Below are 20,564 nucleotides of genomic sequence, written 5' to 3' on the forward strand. Positions count from 1 at the left end.
TTATTCTGGTGATCGGGTTGTTTATTCTAATTAATTCAAATGTAAATCCTCTTATATCTGTGTGTTTGAACAGTCTTTCCTAATGGAGCTGCTTATGTTGACATTTTGTGGCTCATTTTTTATTATTGTGAAACAGAAATATCTAGGCCAGAGGTGCTGTCAGGTTTTTCCATTCAGCTTCAGTCTCAGCTCAAGATAGAAGGAAGTGTTTTGTCTTACTGTGTTTCAGCAGCAGTCAGACACACATGGTGTGTGTGTGTGCTACAGATTTGGGTTTCAGTGAGGTGGATCTGAACGTGGGGAGGAGGAGGAGGAGGAGGAGGAGGGTCTGTTCTGACCTTCAAACCAAACAAACCTTGGCTGCTAACACGGTTTATCTAACAGCTCCTGCAGATAACACGGAGCTCGGTCACACACGGTTAGCTTAGTGTGTGTGTGTCTGTGAGGAGCTGAAACCACCTCAACATTACAGAGATGACACAGGTTACAACAGCAGGGCTGAAGCTAGCTACGTGCTAACTGTCACAGCTAGCCAGAATAAGAGCCCACACACGAATTAAAAGATATTTCAGTTAGGAAATGTAGCGACTGAGCTCAGGTAATGGCTGTCAAACTCGTGTGTGTCTGACATGTGTCACAGAGACACATCCAACCTGTCAGTCCAGTAAAAACGCATGCTAATATATATGTTAGCTAGCTAGCCCATTAGCTAAGCTAATTCCAGGTTCATTCATTCAGCAGAATGCGGCACATGCGCAGTGAGGAGGACACATCTGACATGTATGAAGTTGACACTTGTCGTGACACAACACACATTTAACACAGTCCTCCTCTCTCCGTCTGCCGGATAAATGTTGAGATGTTAGCTAGCTTTCAGGACAACCAGAGGGGGGAATGTCAGAGGAGCAGCTCCGACTTCCACGGGCAACTCGTGTGGGCGGGGTTTACGTCCAAACCTCGAGCTGCAGTGTGTTCGCTCTCCCCGCCAACGTCGCCGGCTGCTGACACGCTAAACAAATCGAGCGCACATAAGCGGACTAGCTTCCTCACCTGACTCTGCTGCTGCTGCTGGAGCCGCTCCTGGAGGATCGCCTGAGCCAGTCCGCCCGTCGCACCGCCCGTCCCGGCCGGTGGCTTGTCCGTGGAGAGCGTCCGGACGATGTCCACCACCGCCGGGGAAGAGGCGCCCGCCGCCCCGCTCCGGAGCCGCAGCAGGCCCCGGCTCGCCCGCACACACATGGGGAACACAGACGTAGCCGACATGTTGGATCGCAGCTCGAGCTGCCGGCGGACGTATGTGAAAAGGACAAAAGCAGCCGATTGGCTCGCGCCGGTTTGAGTGGCAGGCGGGAGGAGCGCTGAGAGCGGCGGGAGGCCACATGGAGCGGGAGGAGGGCGGGACGTAGAGCGTCTGGTCCAATCAGAGGCGAGAAGGAGTCTGACCTTCGATTGCGACAGAGAACTGCCATGATGGTTGATGGCAAAGTGCCCAAAACCTGCTCAATTATATCACCTGTACGAAAAACACGTCAGAAAACCATCACCAAGCAACTTTATTACATCAAAACAGGGAATATAAATAAAAACCTGAGCTCAACCTGAGCAGAATGTGTTTCTGATACGATGACAGTTTTATTTGCCAGGTATTTTACATGCAGTTTGACTCTCAACATACAATTTTCAAGAAAATACACACTGACATACAGCTAAGATGAAGCTTACAGGTTATAGTGCTGGAATAATACCGTATGAGTAGTGTACATACATGAGCTGCAATATTGCATCAGCCACACGTATTTATTTCAGCACTCTTTGTAAAGAATGTCGCCTGTATTCTGCCACATAAAGATTTTTCATTTTTTATTCAATGTTTTTTGATGTTGACCTGTCAGGCATACATTTCCTTTATACTCTTGAACACATTGTGTGAAAGCAGCCACATTTAGATGACTCATGCACACACAAACTTGAACTGATTCTGCAAACTTTAATGGCATTTCCTCTAAAAATCACAATCTTAATTCTCTGGACATTTTGCAATTTGTTGTCACCAAAGTCTAAACTGAATTAGGAATGAAAGCTTCCTCTGCATGGAACAATCTAGAGAGATCTCATTGCACCACTGAACTATTCTGAGTCTTATTTGTTTATTTGTGTGTGTTCCTCTGCATTTTACTGTTGTAACTCTGTGTGGCTGCCGTTCTCAGCCAGGTTGTAAAAGAGATCTGTGCTCTCAATGGGAATAACCTTGTTAAATTAAAGTATCACAAGCCAAACATCACATGATATATGTACCTTTTTTTCTTTCAAGCCAATATTATTGACTGCAAAGCTGGAAAATAGTCTTCGGTCCATCTAACATACATATACTAAAGTTCAACTACTCCAAGTTATTTAATACGAAACAAAACATGCAGAAATAAGGGTTAAAGTTCAAGTCTTTAAGAATTGAGCATGTCAGTTATCTGAGCCTGTGGCTCTGTGCTCTTTTTATGTATTTCTTAAAACTTTCTTCTCGCTTACACCAAATCATGTGGACACTGTGTATATGCCTCAACATAAGGTGAAATTAAAATGGCTTTTATTTTGAAAAGTTGTCTGTTTATTGGTTCAAAGACAAACTCTCACTATAGGATCAGACCAGCCTGTCAACATGTTCACGTTCTCACCCATGACTGCTCGATAGTCATTACCACATTGTTACATGGTTGTGTCATTGTGGCGCTGATGAAAATCTGTCCACAGAAAGACAGTTTCAGTTATGTGATTTTTTTTCCTTTTGACAGTTTAATTAAATGTATATGTATTAAATGTATATTAAATGTATTAAATGTACCCTCTTTATATGTCCTATATAAAGAGGGTACAGTTTGGATACAGTTGTAGGCTGCATACATTTGCAGTTTTCTTTTTTTTCTTCTTTTTTTTAATCTCTTTAAAGTCGCTGAGGATGAATTTGACTTCCTGAATCATCTTGTCTGTGCTCTCATCAGACTGGTTCGACCGGTTCAGTTCGGTGTTTCCAAAGTGTTTGAAAGCAGACTGCACACACGGACAACTCAGAAAGGATAAGCAGCATCTCATCACCGATTATGGATGTAACTTTTATTCAGACCGATGGGATCATCCTACTAAGATCGCAGACCTCTTCAGGACACAAATGACCCGCTGGAATGATGGACATTCGCAGGCCTAACTCGAGTAAGCCTTACTCTGTTTAATTTGTTTTCTTTTTGAGTATAATGCCCTTATTCATGTAATCCTCAATCCAAAAACAAAGACACTTGTTAATGGTGCAGAAGCTAACACACTTTCACTTTCTACTTTTACTTACAGGTGTGGCAGCATGTAAAAGGTACAGTCTGCTGTTGAGATTACACTTACCTGTGTTAGTATTGTTTCACACATGAATGTTTATTATGGTTTGATTTAGCTGTAGTGGGACAGCAGGTTAAAACAGTTTAAGGCTTCAATTCACGGTCAAAACTGTTATTTTCCGCTCTTTATCAGCACCCAGCACAACAGACCGGACTCCCCTGAACCCAGTTGTGTGCCCTTGAGGAGTGACCGCTCTATGAGTCGTCCTTCTGCTTTCAAAGATGGACACGACTCTACTGATGAAAAGTAAGGATTTGAAACTGAGTGTCAATGACTGCAAGGCAGTGCCTCTCATCATTGAGGCTACAGCAGGGTGTGATCCGTTTTGACGGTTGTTTTCTGCCAGTCTGTACATGCCTGGTCATGGCCATGGCAGCTATTTTTTAAACTTTCTGCATTTTAGGGAAGGCAGAAACAAGCTGTTAGGACAACACTAATGTGACCCGTTGGCAAACAATTGCTAACATCCAACAATCATAGGAGCAGTGTTTGTGTCCAACAAATGATTCTCCAATATTTACTCTCCTTTTTGCTCTGTTTTTGGTCTTCACAAGCTCTGGATCTTTAACTGTTTCCATTCAAGATTCTTTCAACCTTGGTGCCATCTGGCAATCCAGCTCGTGTTTCCATCAGTTTAAGCGAGACCACTTTGTTACTTGTTACTTTTTGGTTCAGAACCAGTTTATTTTTGGACAAAATGCTCTGAACGGTTGAAAATTTGGCTCCATGGTGGTGGAAAATCTCTCACTGCTGCCCCTTGTCCATCAACATTGAACCGGTTCCATTCCAGTTCATGGACCTTATCTTGAACTATTCAGAGCATTTCAGCCGATAATAAACTGGTTGATGGTGCAACCTTGATTACAATGGTTCTGCTCACAACTGGAGGAAAAGAGGGCTTGCTCGACTCACAGGCACCAAGATTTCATGAATCTTGAACAGAATTGGTTCAAGTAAGTGGTGCTGAGTAAGTAGATCATGATTATGGAAGTAAACTTCTTGAGGTAAGGTTAAGGTTAGGCCAGTAAAAACAGGTTGGTTAAAGAATGTGGCTATGATAATGATACTTGATAAAATGTGAACTCTGATCTTCTGCTTTAAAGTTGGATGAGCTATATTCCTCTAGTAGTTATGTTTTTCTGTTGTTTCCGCTACAATGCTGTTGTTTTTCTGGTGTTCTCTTTTTAATGTGATCATTACTGTTTTGTCCATCCTGTGGTACTTCTAGAATCCATCAGGAGAGGCCAGAGTCCCCTGAACCCAGCTGTGTGTCCATGAAGAGTGACCGCTCGATGCGCCATCCTATTGCTTTCAAAGATGGACACGACTCTACCGAACCCAGCTGTGTGTCCATGAAGAGTGACCGCTCTATGCGCAATCCTATTGCTTTCAAAGATGGACACGACTCTACTGAACCCAGCTGTGTGTCCATGAAGAGTGACCGCTCGATGCGCCATCCTATTGCTTTCAAAGATGGACACGACTCTACCGAACCCACCTGTGTGTCCATGAAGAGTGACCGCTCGATGCGCAATCCTATTGCTTTCAAAGATGGACACGACTCTACCGAACCCAGCTGTGTGTCCAAGAAGAGTGACCGCTCGATGCGCAATCCTATTGCTTTCAAAGATGGACACGACTCTACCGAACCCACCTGTGTGTCCATGAAGAGTGACCGCTCGATGCGCAATCCTATTGCTTTCAAAGATGGACACGACTCTACCGAACCCAGATGTGTGTCCACGAAGAGTGACCATCCACAGTCTAAACATCTCACATTAAAAGCGAGGCACCCTCCTTCCGGTCAAGGGTAATGATTCATAAGTGACAATTCAATGAAAATTTGTTTCCAGACTCTCCGTCATGACAAATGGAATTTGTGTTTGAAACTCAGTTGATTTATTTTCACTGTAACATGCAGAGATGAAAGTGGTACTTACACAATTTCCAGCTTCAGCTTGACTACAATTTAACAACCCTTATGTGAGTGTGCTCATTACACATTATGCGTAATATTTCCTCCACAGAGACCCTCAGAAAAAGTCTGATGTTGCCAGTGTTGAATCTGCCAGGAAGAATCAACCAGACCTGAACTCCATATTCATAGTATGCAATTACAGATCTTCTAAAATCAACATAACACAACCATGCTACTTTAAACCAGTATGGGTTGTCCCCAACTCATGCAGTTTTTCGTGGATGTGTCATGCTTTGACTTTGGTGTCAAATTTTAATTTGTGTAATTTTATGTTCCAGTTACTCGAGGAGAACATTACCGCCTTTGTGACGAACGAGCTGAAGAGGATTCAAAGGATTCTGAGTCCAGATTACCCAGACCGTTTAGAGGTTAGGAGTGAGGAGGAGGAGGTTGGAGACGTTAAGGATGAAAAGCAGAGGAGGAGCAGCAGAGAAGCGTTTCTGAAGATCACACTGCACTTCCTGAGGGCAATGAAGCAGGAGGAACTGGCCGACTCTCTGCAGAGCAGTAAGACACTTTAGTTTGCTGAAACAGGATAACAGTGGGTTCATTTCTACAACCTCCTAGACTAAGGACTCGATTTGTCCTGCCCAAGAAAAAAATTACCTTAGACTTGCTTGTGAATTACTTAAGTCACGTCATGTCTGTTTATTTCATGGTAACAGTAGAGAAACTTCAGACTTGTTCCGTCATGTCTCATGGATTCTTGATCAAATTGGGATCTGGGGAATTTGGTCAGGTCACACGTTCAGCTGTTCGTCATGTTCCTTGGGCCATTCCTGAGCAGTTTTGGTGGTGTATCAGGGCACAATGTCCTGCACGTGGGGGCATTGCAATATAATGAGATAATGAATAATATTTAGCTCATCTGATGACTTGGCCCAAATGACTTTAGTCATGATGTGTTTATTTCATCGTGACAGTAGAGAAATATCACAGCATCAGTGGTAAGTGTTGGAACAAGACTGTTCATGGAGGCCCCACCATGGATTGGGCTTGGCTCAGACCCATTGAAGGAGTCCTGTGGTGTCTGGCAACAGGGCGCTGGATCCTTTGAGTCCTGTGGGTTGTGAGGTGGGGCCTCCTTCTCCAGCACTTCCCACTGATACTCAATCGGATTGGTATCTGAGGAAGGGGAAAGATCTTGGAGGCCAAGTCCTTTGGCTTTTCCTAAGCAGTGGCACTACACCTGTGTTTGGGTGGGCGGCATGTGTCAAGTGTACCTGCAGAACATTGCATTATATCGAGATGATAAAAATATTCACTTCACCTGTTAGTCTTTTTAATGTTGTGGCTGATTGATGTATATCTGCAATGCTAATCAACCACCAGTTATCTACGTGGAAGTGACTGTTCGGTGCCTTGATCTATACTCTTCCGAATGTCAAGGATAAATGAACTTTCCGATCTATCAAATTACTTTTGTCACCTGTACTGTAACATTCACCAACTGACGTTGCTGTTTCTTTGTTTAGAAACTCATGCCATTATCTGCCAGCGTAAACTCAAATCTAATCTGAAGAAGAAGTTCAGTTTTTTGTTCGAAGGGGTCGCTAAAGCAGGAAAACCCACCCTTCTAAATCAGATCTACACAGAGCTCTTCATCACAGAGGGAGGGACCGGAGAGGTCAATGATGAACATGAGGTCAGACAGATTGAAACAGCTTCCAGGAAAACAGCTACACCAGAAATACCAATCAAATATGAGGACATCTTTAAAGCCTCACCTGGAAGAGATAAACCAATCAGAACAGTGATGACAAAGGGAGTGGCTGGCATCGGGAAAACAGTCTTAACACAGAAGTTCACTCTGGACTGGGCTGAAGCCAAAGCCAACCAGGACATACAGTTCACATTTCCATTCACTTTCAGAGAGCTGAATGTGCTGAGAAGGAAGAAGTACAGCTTGAAGACGCTTCTTAATCACTTCTTCTCTGAAACTAAAGAAGCAGGAAGCTACAGCTTCAACAAGCCCCAGGTTGTTTTCATCTTTGACGGTCTGGACGAGTGCCGACTTCCTCTGGACTTCCACCACAATAAAATCTTGACTGATGTCACAAAGTCAACCTCACTGGATGTGCTTCTGACGAACCTCATCAGGGGGAAACTGCTTCCCTCTGCTCGCCTCTGGATAACCACACGACCTGCAGCAGCCAATCAGATCCCTCCTGAGTGTGTTGACATGGTGACAGAGGTCAGAGGGTTCACTGACCCACAGAAGGAGGAGTACTTCAGGAAGAGATTCAGAGATGAGGAGCAGGCCAGCAGAATCATCTCCCACATCAAGACATCACGAAGCCTCCACATCATGTGCCACATCCCAGTCTTCTGCTGGATCACTGCTACAGTTCTGAAGCATGTGTTAAAGACCGGAGAGGGAGGAGAGCTGCCCAAGACCCTGACTGAGATGTACATCCACTTCCTGGTGGTTCAGTCAAAACTGAAGAACGTCAAGTATGACGGAGGAGCTGAAACAGATCCACACTGGACTCCAGAGAGCAGGGAGATGATTTTGTGTCTGGGAAAACTGGCGTTTGAGCAGCTGCAGAAAGGAAACCTGATCTTCTATGAATCAGACCTGACAGAGTGTGGCATCGATATCAGAGCAGCCTCAGTGTACTCAGGAGTGTTCACACAGATCTTCAAAGAGGAGAGAGGACTGTACCAGGACAGAGTGTTCTGCTTCGTCCATCTGAGCGTTCAGGAGTTCCTAGCTGCTGTTCACGTCCATCTAACATTTGTCAACCATGGTGTCAATCTGCTGCTCGAGGTGCAATCCAAATCCAAATGGTCTGAACTATTCAAGGATACATTTGCAAACCTCTATCAGAGTGCAGTGGACAAGGCCTTGCAGAGTCCAAATGGACACCTGGACCTCTTCCTCCGTTTCCTGCTCGGTCTTTCATTGGAAACCAATCAGGCTCTTCTTGAAGGTTTGACAAAACGTGAAGGAAGTAGCTCGCAGAACAACAAGAAAACAGTCGAGTACATCAAGAAGATGATCAGGAAGAATCTGTCTCCAGAGAGAAACATCAATCTCTTCTACTGCCTGAATGAGCTCAAGGACCAGTCTCTGCTGGAGGAGATCCAACAGTACATGGCTTCAGGCCGTGCCTTCGCACATAAACTGTCTCCTGCTCAGTGGTCAGCCCTGATTTTCATCTTACTGTCATCAGAAAAACACCTGAACGTGTTTGACCTGAAGGAATTCTCTGCTTCAGACGAAGGATTTCTAAGGCTGCTACCAGTGATCAGATCCTCCAACAAATCTCTGTAGGCACAAAGATAAAAGAATAATTATTAGGGATGCATTGATTTATCAGCCAAACATTGTTATCAACCAATATTCCCCTTGTGACTGCTATTGGGCTATCGGCAAAAAAGATGATGTTCACTAAAGGTGTAAGTACTGAAAAAAAAAACAACCTCTTTAACGTGAAATAACAGTTTTCTTTCTTATTTGATGACTTGCCTGATTGCATGAAGCTGTGAATGAATTGCTAGCATCCATGCTTTTCTAGCTCCACCAGATAAATGGCAAATGATTATAATTCCAGGATTGCCACGCTATACAAAATCACCAAAGCTGAAGACGGCATATTGGAAATATCCAGTTGACGCCTTTTTACATAAACACCATCAACAAAAACTGATGATGCACGAGGGTCTTGACGGTTGCCCTATTTCATAGGGGAGATTTCAACCACAACCACATAACCACATGAGGGACAACAGGAAACCTGAAAATGGGGGGTGGGGAGTAAAACCAGCACAGTACTGTCCTGTGTGAAACCAAAAGTCAACTGCGATTCATGACAAATCTTAAGTTATGTACTTACTCAATTTAAGTTTCATACGTAATGTACATATTTTAATCAAAACCATGATGTTTTCCTAAACCTAATCAAATAGTTTTAGTACCTTAACCTAACCAAACAGCAACAGTACAACAAAGTTCAACAACAAAAAAATGAACAGCATCGGCTATCAACCAAATAGTTATTTTAAACATTTGTATCAACCCAGAAAATTCACAATCGGTGCATCCCTAATATATACATCAACACGTGAATACCGAAAGATTTAACATACTGTACTTAAATGCACAGATGTGTTTTCTACCTATTTTCCTTCAGGCTGAGTGACTGTAACCTTTCAGGGAGAAGCCTTGCAGTCCTGGCAACAGTTCTCAGCTCCCAATCCTGCAGTTTGACAGAGCTGGACCTGAGTACCAACAACCTGCAGGATTCAGGAGTGAAGCTGCTGTGCGGCGGACTGGAGAGTCCAAACTGTAAACTGGAAACCCTATGGTTAGATAAGTTATCGTGTTTTTTGCAATTTGTTTTGCACCATTACTTGTATTCCCCCTCTAGAGAGAAGACTGGGTTACAGTACAAATCATTGAACTCTATAACTCCTCCCTGTCATGTTGCTCTCTGGGAGTAAGTTTGTCTGGGAGGCTTCTCACCTGAAAGGAAATTGTTTCATTTCACTTGTAGGTTGAATCAAACCGGTCTCACAGAGACATGCTGTCAGGAGCTCTCGTCAGTCTTCGGCTCCAAGTTCTCTACACTGAGAGAACTGAACCTGAATCACAACAAACTACTGGATTCAGGAGTGAAGCTGCTCTGTGTCGGATTGGGTAGATCACACTGTAAAATGGAAGGTCTCGGGTAAGTTCAATTTAGATTTTTCCTCATATCAGTATCTAAACTGCCCAAAAAGTCTCTCATGAATATGTTTACCTGAGCAGTTTACTTTGGAGCCCCTGACCTGAAGTTTTGTTGTATAATGAATATTTTGATAAAAAATTGATCTCTTCACCCCTCATAACAAATGAAAAGATGGGGACATTTAAACTTCACATTTCTTCATGTTGCAGCGTGACATGTTTTTAGGTCCATTTTTAAGTTTTATGTTGTGACCACCCTTTGCTTATGGTCTGATTAGGTTAAGGTACAAAAAACTTTGCTTAGGATCAGGAAAACATAATGTTCTGGCTTAAAATATCTGGTACCATAGCTTGAAATGTCCAACCATCTCACTGAAAAGATCCAATGGTTTCAGGCCTACAAGTATCATAATGCCATCTCAAACAGTGGTCTCAGACTGGGCAGCCTTCTTGCTGGTGACAGAACAAAAGCTGCAAATAATTTTCTTTCTTAATTTTTCTCCTTCAGGCTGAGTGCCTGTGATTTGTCAGAGAGAAGCTGTAAATTTCTGGGTTCAGTTCTCAGCTCCAGATCCTCCAGTCTGAGAAAACTGGACCTGAGTATGAACAGTCTGAGAGATTCAGGAGTGAAGCTAATCTCAGCTGGACTACAGAGTCCACACTGTAAACTGGAAACACTCAGGTCAGGTTATGTGGTGTTATCACTACAATATTGCATGCATGATTTTTAGTTTTTTATTCACTTTAATCCCTGATGAAAAATATTGAATTTTATTTCCTCAGGCTGAGGCTCTGTGGTCTGACAGAGAAAAGCTGTGGAGTTCTGGCTTCAGTTCTCAGCTTGAAATCATCTTGTCTGAGAGCGCTCGATGCAAGCAACAACGACCTGCAGGACTCAGGAGTGATGCAGCTCTCTGCTGCACTAGGAAGTCCTGGCTGTCGATTGAAAACGCTCAGGTGATAGTTCCTGAAATTTAACAAGAATAAGAATAAAAACCTTAACTCTCTAACTACATATGCAGTAGTGCTCCCCAAGACTCCCCTCCTCCTCAACTGCTTTTATGTGACATTTTCTGATTCAATTTTAAAATTAAACATTTAACTGCATTTACACAAGTTAACAGAGTCTCTGTTGGTTTCTTTGCAGCCTGTCAGGCTGTCAGGTAACAGAGGCGGGCTGTAATTCTCTGGCTTCAGCTCTGAGCTCCAACCCCTTCAATCTGAGAGAGCTGGACCTGAGCTACAACCACCCAGGAGAATCAGGAGTGAAGCTGCTTTCTGCTAAACTGAAGGACCCACACTGCAGACTGGACACGCTCAGGTCTGTGTATTTGTCCGTCATGTTTGTAGCATTCTCGACACATATATTAGATATTATTAAGCACTCATTAGAAGGGGCACAATATGAAAGAAATTGACCTAATGCTCATGTTTCTATAATGAAATATATTATGATGTCTGACATTGATTACCACCTGCTTCAGGATTGACAATGGCGGAGCTCAGAGGCTCAAACTGCATCTGAGGAAATGTAAGTATTTCATGTTATTTGTGTGACTTTTCATTGGAAAGCCCCTGCTGAGACAGGGACATCAGTCGTTCAAACCTCACTGTTTTCATAAATGATCTGCTGTTGATGATGTTGCATCACAAAGGATTTAATAGAATAAATTATCATACCTCCAGTGAATAATAACCAATTGTCCTAAAATATGGATCTTTAGAAACATCCATTGATAAACAGAAGAAACTGATCTGCTCAGTCTTACTGATACAGCAACTACAAGATGTGTCATCACAACCAGGTTTCCCCCAGAGTTTAGAGTGGAGGCGTCCCACCTCACCTGAAATGAAGACAACCTCTGCCAGTATCAAAGGGAAAGAGCAGCGCCCCCTGTCTTTAGCAACATATCACAGCAACTTTATTCACTCTGTCACTTGGTATTTTTCTCCTTCAGATGCCTGCTATCTCACACTGGACCCAAATACAGTCCCTATTGGCCTCACTCTGTCTGAAGTCAACAGGAAGGTGACAGAGGCAAGATTAGTAGAAAAGCAATCTGGCCAAGTGCTGTGTACAAACGGTGTGACTGGTCGCTGTTACTGGGAGGTCAAGTGGAAAGGATTAGTTTCCATCGGGGTAACTTATAAAAGAGGAAATGGTGAGGACGCCTGGTCCTGGTTCCTGGTCTGCTCTTATCAAAAGTACTCTGTCCGGCACAATTACAAAGAAGCAGAGATACACGGTCTTCCCTTTGTCTCCGACAGAGTCGGAGTGTATGTTGACTGGCCTGCTGGCATCCTGTCCTTCTTCGCAGTGTTCTCTGACAAACTGATCCACCTCCACACCCGCCACTGCACATTCATTGAGCCTCTCTACCCCGCAATTAGGCTCAAGTTCAAAGATGACAGGGTGAAGTGCTCAGCATCTTTGTGTGACCTGTAGGAAAGAGAGTTACCTCTGAGCTAACCAACAACTGATGACAAACTTGTTCGAGATGTACAGAGCGCGTATAAATATACAGTTTGATGACAAATAAGCCAAAACAACTGTGTATTAAATCATTAAATCATTATGGTGACTTTGGGTTTTGGAATGAGGCAACATAGATGTAGCTATAAGAAAGTTTGAAGGCTCAAGAAAAATATCAGCAGTCAGGTCATGGGGACGGCTGTGGTTCAGGGGTAGAGCCAGCGTCTTGTTATCGGAAGGTCGCTGGTCCGCATGTCGAAGTGTCCTTGGGCAAGATACTGAACCCCAAACTGCTCCTGATGTGCACAAAAAGCGTCTGCTAGATGCCCTAAATGTAAATGATGAAGCAGGTAGAACAAAACGTAAAGGTTAGAGCATATTTGAAAGAGAAAACAACGGCTCTTGGTAAAATTATTTCCCAGTTATCATCCAAAAGTGTCCCTTGTAAATATCGTATGGTGTGTGCAAGCTGACCAATCAGAGCAGACTGGGTATTCAGGAGGAGGGGGAGCTACAGCTGCAGATGTGGGTTTTTTTTTAGCATTAAAGCATTTAAACCTGTTCTAGTCGTAACCCAAAATCACATGATGAACCTGAAAATGAGCATAAGTAGCTTAGTGGTTCAAATCCTGCTGCTGCAAAAACGTTCCCTGAAGACTCTCTGAGCCAGTTTGAGGGACTCGTAAATGGTTAAGTTTTCCACATAGTAAGACTTTTATACATACTTTTTAAACATACACACCAACACACTGCTGTCCTGATCAGTGGCAGAGTAGTTAGCGCACATAGCATGTGTCCATACATCTTGTTTGGAGGTTTGAATCCTGACTGTTAAGCAGTGCAGTGTCTTTACAACAGTAAAAATGATTGCATCTCTGCTACGCTGCTCATGGTTAAAGCATATAGCACATGTCCAAACAGCTTTTTTGAGCCACAGGTTCGATGGTTTGATTCATGGCTGTTTAGCAGTGCAATGCAAGGTTGTTCATTCCTGCATTTCAGCTCCAAAAACTATTTTTCAGGTTAATTTCAGGTCATGTGCTTTTTCTTTTCCCAATTTTTGTTTGTACGCAAATTCTTACACCATTGTAAAAAGAAAGCAGACATCTGCAAACTAGCTGTTTTCTGACGTTATGTTGTTATTGCTGATTTGTGCATGACAGCGCCGCATTTTGATGTATTTCAATGTTGCATTCCCTTTTTTCTCTCAGTTGTAAAATGTTATTTAAACACAAGCAGCTGCATAATAATTGGATTGTGCTGCAGAGGTGTTTCAAGACATTTCTGTTGATGTTTTCAGAGATCAGTTATTGTCTGCAGCCCTTTAAACTGAATATTAGTGAGCACAATCATAGTATTTACAGAATGAACAAGACTTAAACACATTTTACTTCTGTAACATGGGGTGATCAGTGACCTGTTGGAGATCAACTCAATACTCAAATCCACTTTTCTTTTTTAAATGCGATGTTGTAGATTTGTTTCTTCTACATGATATAATATTTACTACGATCGGTGATGGGAGGATTGATGTCAAAGTGATTTCTGTGGACTATCATGACTGTTTGTCCTGTTTTGGATCAAAGACTCTTAATTTTTGTGAAAGTGTGAAGGCTCTGCCATTAAAGTGCTGTCTGTGTAACCACACTGTGCATTGTGTTGACTGTACTTTACTGTCAGTTTGATCTTCCAGTGTTTTTTATTTGATTAAACGCAGCTGCAAAACAGCTGTACAGAGTGTGAAATGGAAACAAAAGCAATTTAATATTTCTGTAGGTTTCAAAAAATACAGTATTCTTACACAATGTGACCACCAGAGGTCAGTGTGCACTCATGGTAATCAATAATAGACACATTACATGATTATAAACACTCAATGTACCAAATGTAAAGATACACAGCAGCTTACATACATTTGGTGCATCTGATTGCATTAAAGCATTTATAATCATGTGTCCACACTGTCCTCCAGTGGCCACAGGGCAACACTGCACCCACTCCAAAATAGACAAAGATGTAGTTACACACCTTGACCATCAGAGGGCATCGTACACACATGAATATAAACACTCACATGAAAACCAACTGTACCAGCTGCCAACTGCAACTCTTTTCTCTATTGATTAAATAAAAACTGGAAACAAGACAATAAATCCAAAAAACCCAAAGAGAATATGATATTTTCTTGAATAAACAGTTGGTAAACATGAGCCAGATCTCCTCATTTTCCATCTCCTGTCATACCTTCCTGTCATGACTCTATCTGTCCAACTTACTATTAGTAGTTTTTATGCACAAAGAAGAATTGAAGAGTTCGATGGTGCTTATCACTCAACTATTAAACATGCAATCTACCAGATAAAGCAGCAGCCTCTGACTATGACTCACCATGAATGTGTCAGCAGAAGTTTGGTCTTATAAAATATGATTTAACCCTTGAAGCTGCACTGCTCAGCAGGTCTCAGCTTGAAGTTACCATTTTAGTCTATTTTTCTTTGTTATCTGAAAGGATTTGGGCATCTAGTCTAATATGTTTTGTCTTGATTGTCTGTTAAATCCATTTTATAATAAAAAAGTTTAAAAAACAATGTTGTCCCCAGAAACTTTGCACACAGTCTGATGTGTTAATGTGATAAAATATGTAATCGTACGTAGAGTATGAGCACAATAACACTAAGAACGACATATGAAAAGCATGAACATTGTCCTAAGCTTCATTGAGGACATAACCTGAAAGTATCGCTTGAGTAGTAATTTTATTTTCGGGTGTCTTCTTATGGCCAATGGTGATTAACTTAATGGTAATCGAGCAAAAGATTTTCTCTGTTGCAGTTTTTCAAAGTGGACTCAAGTGCTGGTGTGACACCAGCGTGAGGTGAGTTAAGGAAGGCTCAATAAAGGGAAGCTGGGAATAGAGACGGAGGCGAAGGGGCTGGTGGTGAAGAGGAAATGCAAGCATAGCTGGCAGAAGACAGGCAGATGGGTGTTGATCCTGAGCCACAGAGAGGTGAAGGTAAGTACACAAAAACACAAAAGATTAAATCACCAGAATATAAACTAGGACGGCCTGGAAGTGTGGCAAGCACAACGGTTGAAACAATGATCCAGCGACGAGAAAAAGTAGAGCCAGGGTTGATTTACTGGCAGCCAGACTGATGACCTGATGGACTGCAGGGGTGCAGGTTCAGCAGGTGTGTCTCATCAGTAGAGATCCAGCAGAGGAGACACAAGGGACAAAACTGTTTGTTCACTGGTTGTGACAAACTGAGAGAAAAGACAAGAAAGTAACTGATATTTACAGACGAATTCAGTCAGGACTTCCACACAAGATGACCATGAAGATATTTCTTATTGAGCATTCAACTGGAGGTAAAAGACATTCAAATATGTATTGATGCTGAAGCAGATAGTCACAATCATTCAGACAGGCTTAAAAACAAAGAGATGCTTTAAGGATGCAAACGGCTTCAGTTTTAGCAGTTAATGATTCTGCAAACCACTGATACGTCCAAGGTTGACATTTGTACCAAACGTTGCATATCACGTTCACATTATATGTTTATTAGCCACCTTTTACATCAGGAGATGGAGGTGATGATGGTGGCGTTGTTACGGCCAACAAGTCTGCCAAACGTCCGACCACAGTTCAGGTCACACAACTGGATATTTTTAAGGACACCTGGAGACATTTCTATCCGTTTTTGTGGCGTCAAAACCGTGTTTTTTACACAGGAAGTTGGACCATCTCCATCTGAGATTGTGGTGACTAAAACAGGTGTTCTTGTTGTTTTCCTAACCCTAACCCAGTGGTTGTTGTGCCTAAACCTGGGTAAGCACAGTGTTGAGAAAATTCAAGCTAAACAAAGTTGCAACGTAAAGAAATGTTCAGTGTGAACTCATCTGTGGTTTTGCAGAACGTCCTTAGCGGACATTTATTCTGGAGATTTGGTTGATTCATTGGAGATTTCATCTGAAGTCACAGAAAACCATGTGGAAGACAAAGTCCAATTTTACACCTAACAAGAGGGCTACCCAGCTACAACTTGTCTGTGTAAGTCCGGCCTTTAAGAAACTGGATCACTGCTCTCTCGTGCAACTGACAGGAGTGATCTGTAGAGGAGCTGGTTCTCTCCACTCAGCACTGGGTCTGAATAAAGGGAAGATCCTGGTCTTTGCTTGAGCGTCGTTGTGAACCTTGAGCGCTGATAAATTCCTCGGACGTGATGCACCTTCTGTGAAGACACATCTTGTGAAGGAGTACATTAGAAACCTAGCATCCACGTTGTAGAAACAGACCAACCCTCCTTCATAGTCCACAAACACTCCGACCTTCTCAGGGTTTTTGGACAAGGACAGGACAACGGGAGGACTAGCGTTTGCCTGGCAACGTCCCCAGTACGACCCCAATGTCCAGCATCCGTTTTCAGGGCTGAGGGACAGAGCGACACCCTTCCTGCTGATGGACTCTCTCGTCACTCCGACTTCCCAAACTTTTTGACCCTTAACCAGAACTTCGTAGTAGAACCTGCCGGAAGAAAACCCCTCGTTTCCAAGAACAAAATGATAAAAATCAAACCTCATTGGTTTGTCGGGGACTTTCCTCTTGGCGCCTCCGTCCCTCACTTGTTTCCTGTCCTCTGAGAGGATGAGGGAGGGGTGTGCCGTGTTGGGGTCCAGAGTCACATTTATTGCATACTGACTCTGGATTTTCCCAAGAACGTCGTCAAACACCTTCTCTGCTTGCACCGGTTCCTCAACAGTCTCCTCTTTATCTACCAGACTGAGTTCTCTGATAATGTTTTCCATCTGTTCATCGAGCGTCTCCTCCATCTTGGCCACTGCGCTCCTCACTGCGTCTAGCTGCAGGAGATGGTGTTTGATATTTGAAGGGGAGGAGATGGATGGGAGGTCCTGCAGGAGTCTGAAGTCGTCCTCGGTCTTTGAGAACTCCTCCAGCTCGATTCTCGTCCAATTGTCCTCGTCGATCTCCAGCTGCAGTTGTCTGATGAGTGCTTCGGCCCGCCGCTCTGCTGCTCTCTGCTTCTCCTCCAACAGCTCCATCAGCTTCACCTTTTTGGACTCCAGAGCAGTGAACACCTTGACGGTTTCTGCTTTCGTTCTCTTCACTTCCTGCTGATCTTGCATCATTGAGGTCTTAATCTCACTAGCCTTGGTGCACTTCTTGCTCAGCATGCGGCTGACTCGTCTTTTCATATGCTGCAGCTTAGTTTTCCTCTCGTTAAACTCGACCTCTAAAGAGACGTACTCGTGCATCACGTGGTCATCCTTCAAGCACACAACGCAAACACAGCTCTGCTCTCTCCTGCAGAAAAACTCCATCACCCTGTTGTGTTTCTTGCACACCCTGTCCTCCAGGTTCACAGGGTTGATGAGGTGGTGCCACTTTAAGGCCTGGACCGTGTGATGAGGCTCCAGGTGAGCGTTGCAGTAAGAGGCCAGACAGACCAGGCAGGATTTCAGAGCCTTACGCTTCGTCCCGTGGCAGAGGTCACAGGGCACCTCCCCAGGCCTGGCAGGTGAACCGTTGTCATCACCTGCAGCTGCCATCCTCTTGAAAACCTCCAACATGTCTCTGAATTCTGTGTTGACTCGTAGCTCGGGGGCTCCGTGGAAGTCCTCCTTGCACAGCGGACACTGGCTGACGTTGCTGGTAGACCAGTAGTGTTTGATGCAGGCCTTGCAGTAGTTGTGTCCGCAGGGAGTGGAGACCGGCTCGGTGAAGACATCCAGACAGATCGAGCACAGAAACCCTTCTGTAGACAGGGAGATGATGGCTGAGGCCATACTAGAAGAGCAAAGAAAGAGCAGAAACATGGTCATGAAGTTCAATTTGACCTCATGGTGGCACGAGACAAGTTAATTTAGTTCATCCTGAGGGCGACGTGAAGGAAACTAAACCGTCCATCGAGTGTTTGATTCAAGAAGTTTTAGTGTTTTATCCACATCCTCATGCGTCACAGTATTTGTTCCCCTCGTGTGTCCTGACTTATGTTTCCTTTTCCTGATGTCAGTGAAGTCACTCAGTTCTATTGTAGTTCAGTTTTGCTGCACTTTGAACTCAGTTGTGTTTCACTGCCTTCTTTTAGAGCTTTTAGTTAATAATTACGACTGTCTATCGCTGCGACGCCAGAAAAAGATAAACTAAGAAGTATCATGTGAGAAAATAATAATGATTAGGATAATGTGAAAAGTTTATTGTTAATAGGAGATATTTTAATGTTATTACGACGTACAAACTTTAAAATTATAACAAGAAACTTTTCTTTGTCAAATATTCTACTGATCTTATTATAGCGTGAACATATCTTGTTACTTGTATACTGATCTATTTCTTTTTCTGTCATGGCAGCAGTTTGCCTCTGTAAATAATCTCTTTGCTGTACCTTCTGACATTTCTCAGGTAAAATAAAAACCCACAAGTTTTTAAACAAACATGAATCTAAGTGTACCGACACAGAAATACTTCACATGTCAGGGAGTCCAGCCCACCATCTACTACAGATTTATTGATTTCATGATCAATAAATAATCAAAGTATGAATTCTGAAATAACAAGAAGTGATTTAGAGCGAACACAAAATGTCCCAGTTCTTCTTTACAGACTAATTATAACTGGCTTTTAAATAAAAAGTCACAAAAAGTGAGTTAGGATTAAATGTTGAACAGGCAAAACGTCAAAACTCACCTGATCAGACGTCACAGCTGCTGTTTTCTGTGGACTGAAGCAGGAATATCAGCTGGACAGACGAGTCCTGTCTCAGTTTCGCTTCCTGACAGCAGAGTGGACACGCCTCTGTACTTCTGACTGGACTTCAACCTTTGTTTGGAAAATGGGAACTTTTGAGGAAGTGGAAAACCCTCGAGACAAGTGGCGGGATTGTTTTGGAAACTGAGGACATTTTCAGAAAGTAAAGACAAAGAAAAAAGAAAGAAAATAGAAATTAAACAAAATTTTCAATTCAGGAAAATCTCTAAAAGTGACTTTTGGGGAGAGTTTTGCAGTTGATGTTCATTACACTTTGTTAATGGTTAATAAATACCGTGTAGTTCATTTAAAAACATTATTTGGACGCTGTTAGAGCAACTGTAACTGATGTTTTTAACATTTACAATCGCTTAATAAATGTTTTATGAACCATGTCATGTTTTCTTAACAGTGAAATTACTTGAATCTAATACACTGTAAATGTATAAAGTGTTAATAAGTTATTTCTAGTGGAGAAATAAATGTAATAGATGTTTAAAAAAGAAAATTGGCCATATTTGTTACTTTTCTTCTTCTTCTGTCAGAATTTGAGTCCAACTTTCATTTTCATTTTTCAGAAATGCACAGATTTATACTATAGTCTTCAGAGACGGAGGACATTTTGGAGAAGTTTTGCACAATAAGAATTTTTCGGGGGAGTTAAAATAAAAAAAAAATTGTAAAACATTTTTGTTTTTTTGAATTCAGGTGATATATTTTTTGAATTTAGTATATAAATATAGATATAGATGTACATTTCTGCAAGTGGGGACATTTAATAAAAAACATTATGATTCACAGACTTTATCCTCTTTATAACAATAACAACAATGTGACTGTGCAGCCTCTCGTCAGCTTTTATTCAGCAGTCAGTTGATGCATTTTGTGTTGTTTTTGCTTTATATCTTAAATAAAATCAACGCGTGACGTCAGCACGCTTCAGTGACGTGAACTGAATTAAATGAGAGAGAGAGAGAGAGAGAGAGAGGGAGAGAGAGAGAGAGAGAGAGAGAGGGAGAGAGAGAGAGAGAGAGAGGGAGCATCATCAGTGTTGTGATCAGAGGCTCAGCACAGAACAACCAGCGGCTTGTCTTCAGGTAAAAACACTTTCAGCTCTCATGATTATTGTTGATGATGATGCAGATATTGATGATGAAGATATTGATGATGATGATGATGATGATGATGATGATGATGATGGTCTGTTTGTGTCTCGTGCTGTTTCTGTTGTGGCGCTGAGGACAGAAATGGAGACAGCTCGAGACAAACCGTGTTTTATGAACGTGACTTCAGACAC

At 42.6% G+C, this 20,564-nt stretch overlaps 3 protein-coding genes across 3 annotated transcripts in view; 1 reads left to right on the forward strand and 2 right to left on the reverse strand.

Annotated features, from left to right (window-relative positions):
- The window catches only part of timm50 (translocase of inner mitochondrial membrane 50 homolog (S. cerevisiae)), a 33,274-nt gene extending 31,901 nt beyond the window's left edge, over positions 1-1,373 (reverse strand). The window contains exon 1 of the mRNA XM_073480083.1: positions 1,051-1,373. Coding sequence (XP_073336184.1) covers positions 1,051-1,263 — 213 coding nt within the window. The 5' untranslated portion in view covers positions 1,264-1,373. The remainder of the gene's footprint in view (positions 1-1,050) is intronic.
- Positions 1,262-12,474, forward strand: LOC141011690 (uncharacterized). Its single transcript, XM_073484934.1, has 13 exons — positions 1,262-1,293; positions 3,511-3,624; positions 4,607-5,188; positions 5,406-5,484; positions 5,635-5,863; positions 6,832-8,629; positions 9,493-9,666; positions 9,856-10,029; positions 10,537-10,710; positions 10,812-10,985; positions 11,176-11,349; positions 11,513-11,559; positions 11,987-12,474. The coding sequence occupies exons 1-13, from the start codon at positions 1,262-1,264 to the stop codon at positions 12,472-12,474; spliced, it is 4,239 nt and encodes a 1,412-aa protein (XP_073341035.1).
- Positions 12,475-16,578: 4,104 nt separating this feature from the next.
- LOC141011701 (E3 ubiquitin-protein ligase TRIM39-like) lies at positions 16,579-18,306 on the reverse strand. Its single transcript, XM_073484946.1, has one exon. The coding sequence runs from the start codon at positions 18,304-18,306 to the stop codon at positions 16,579-16,581; it is 1,728 nt and encodes a 575-aa protein (XP_073341047.1).
- Between the last annotated feature and the right edge of the window lie 2,258 nt (positions 18,307-20,564).

Source organism: Pagrus major, chromosome 2 (assembly GCF_040436345.1).
Source record: "Pagrus major chromosome 2, Pma_NU_1.0".
Taxonomy (NCBI): Eukaryota; Metazoa; Chordata; class Actinopteri; order Spariformes; family Sparidae; genus Pagrus; species Pagrus major.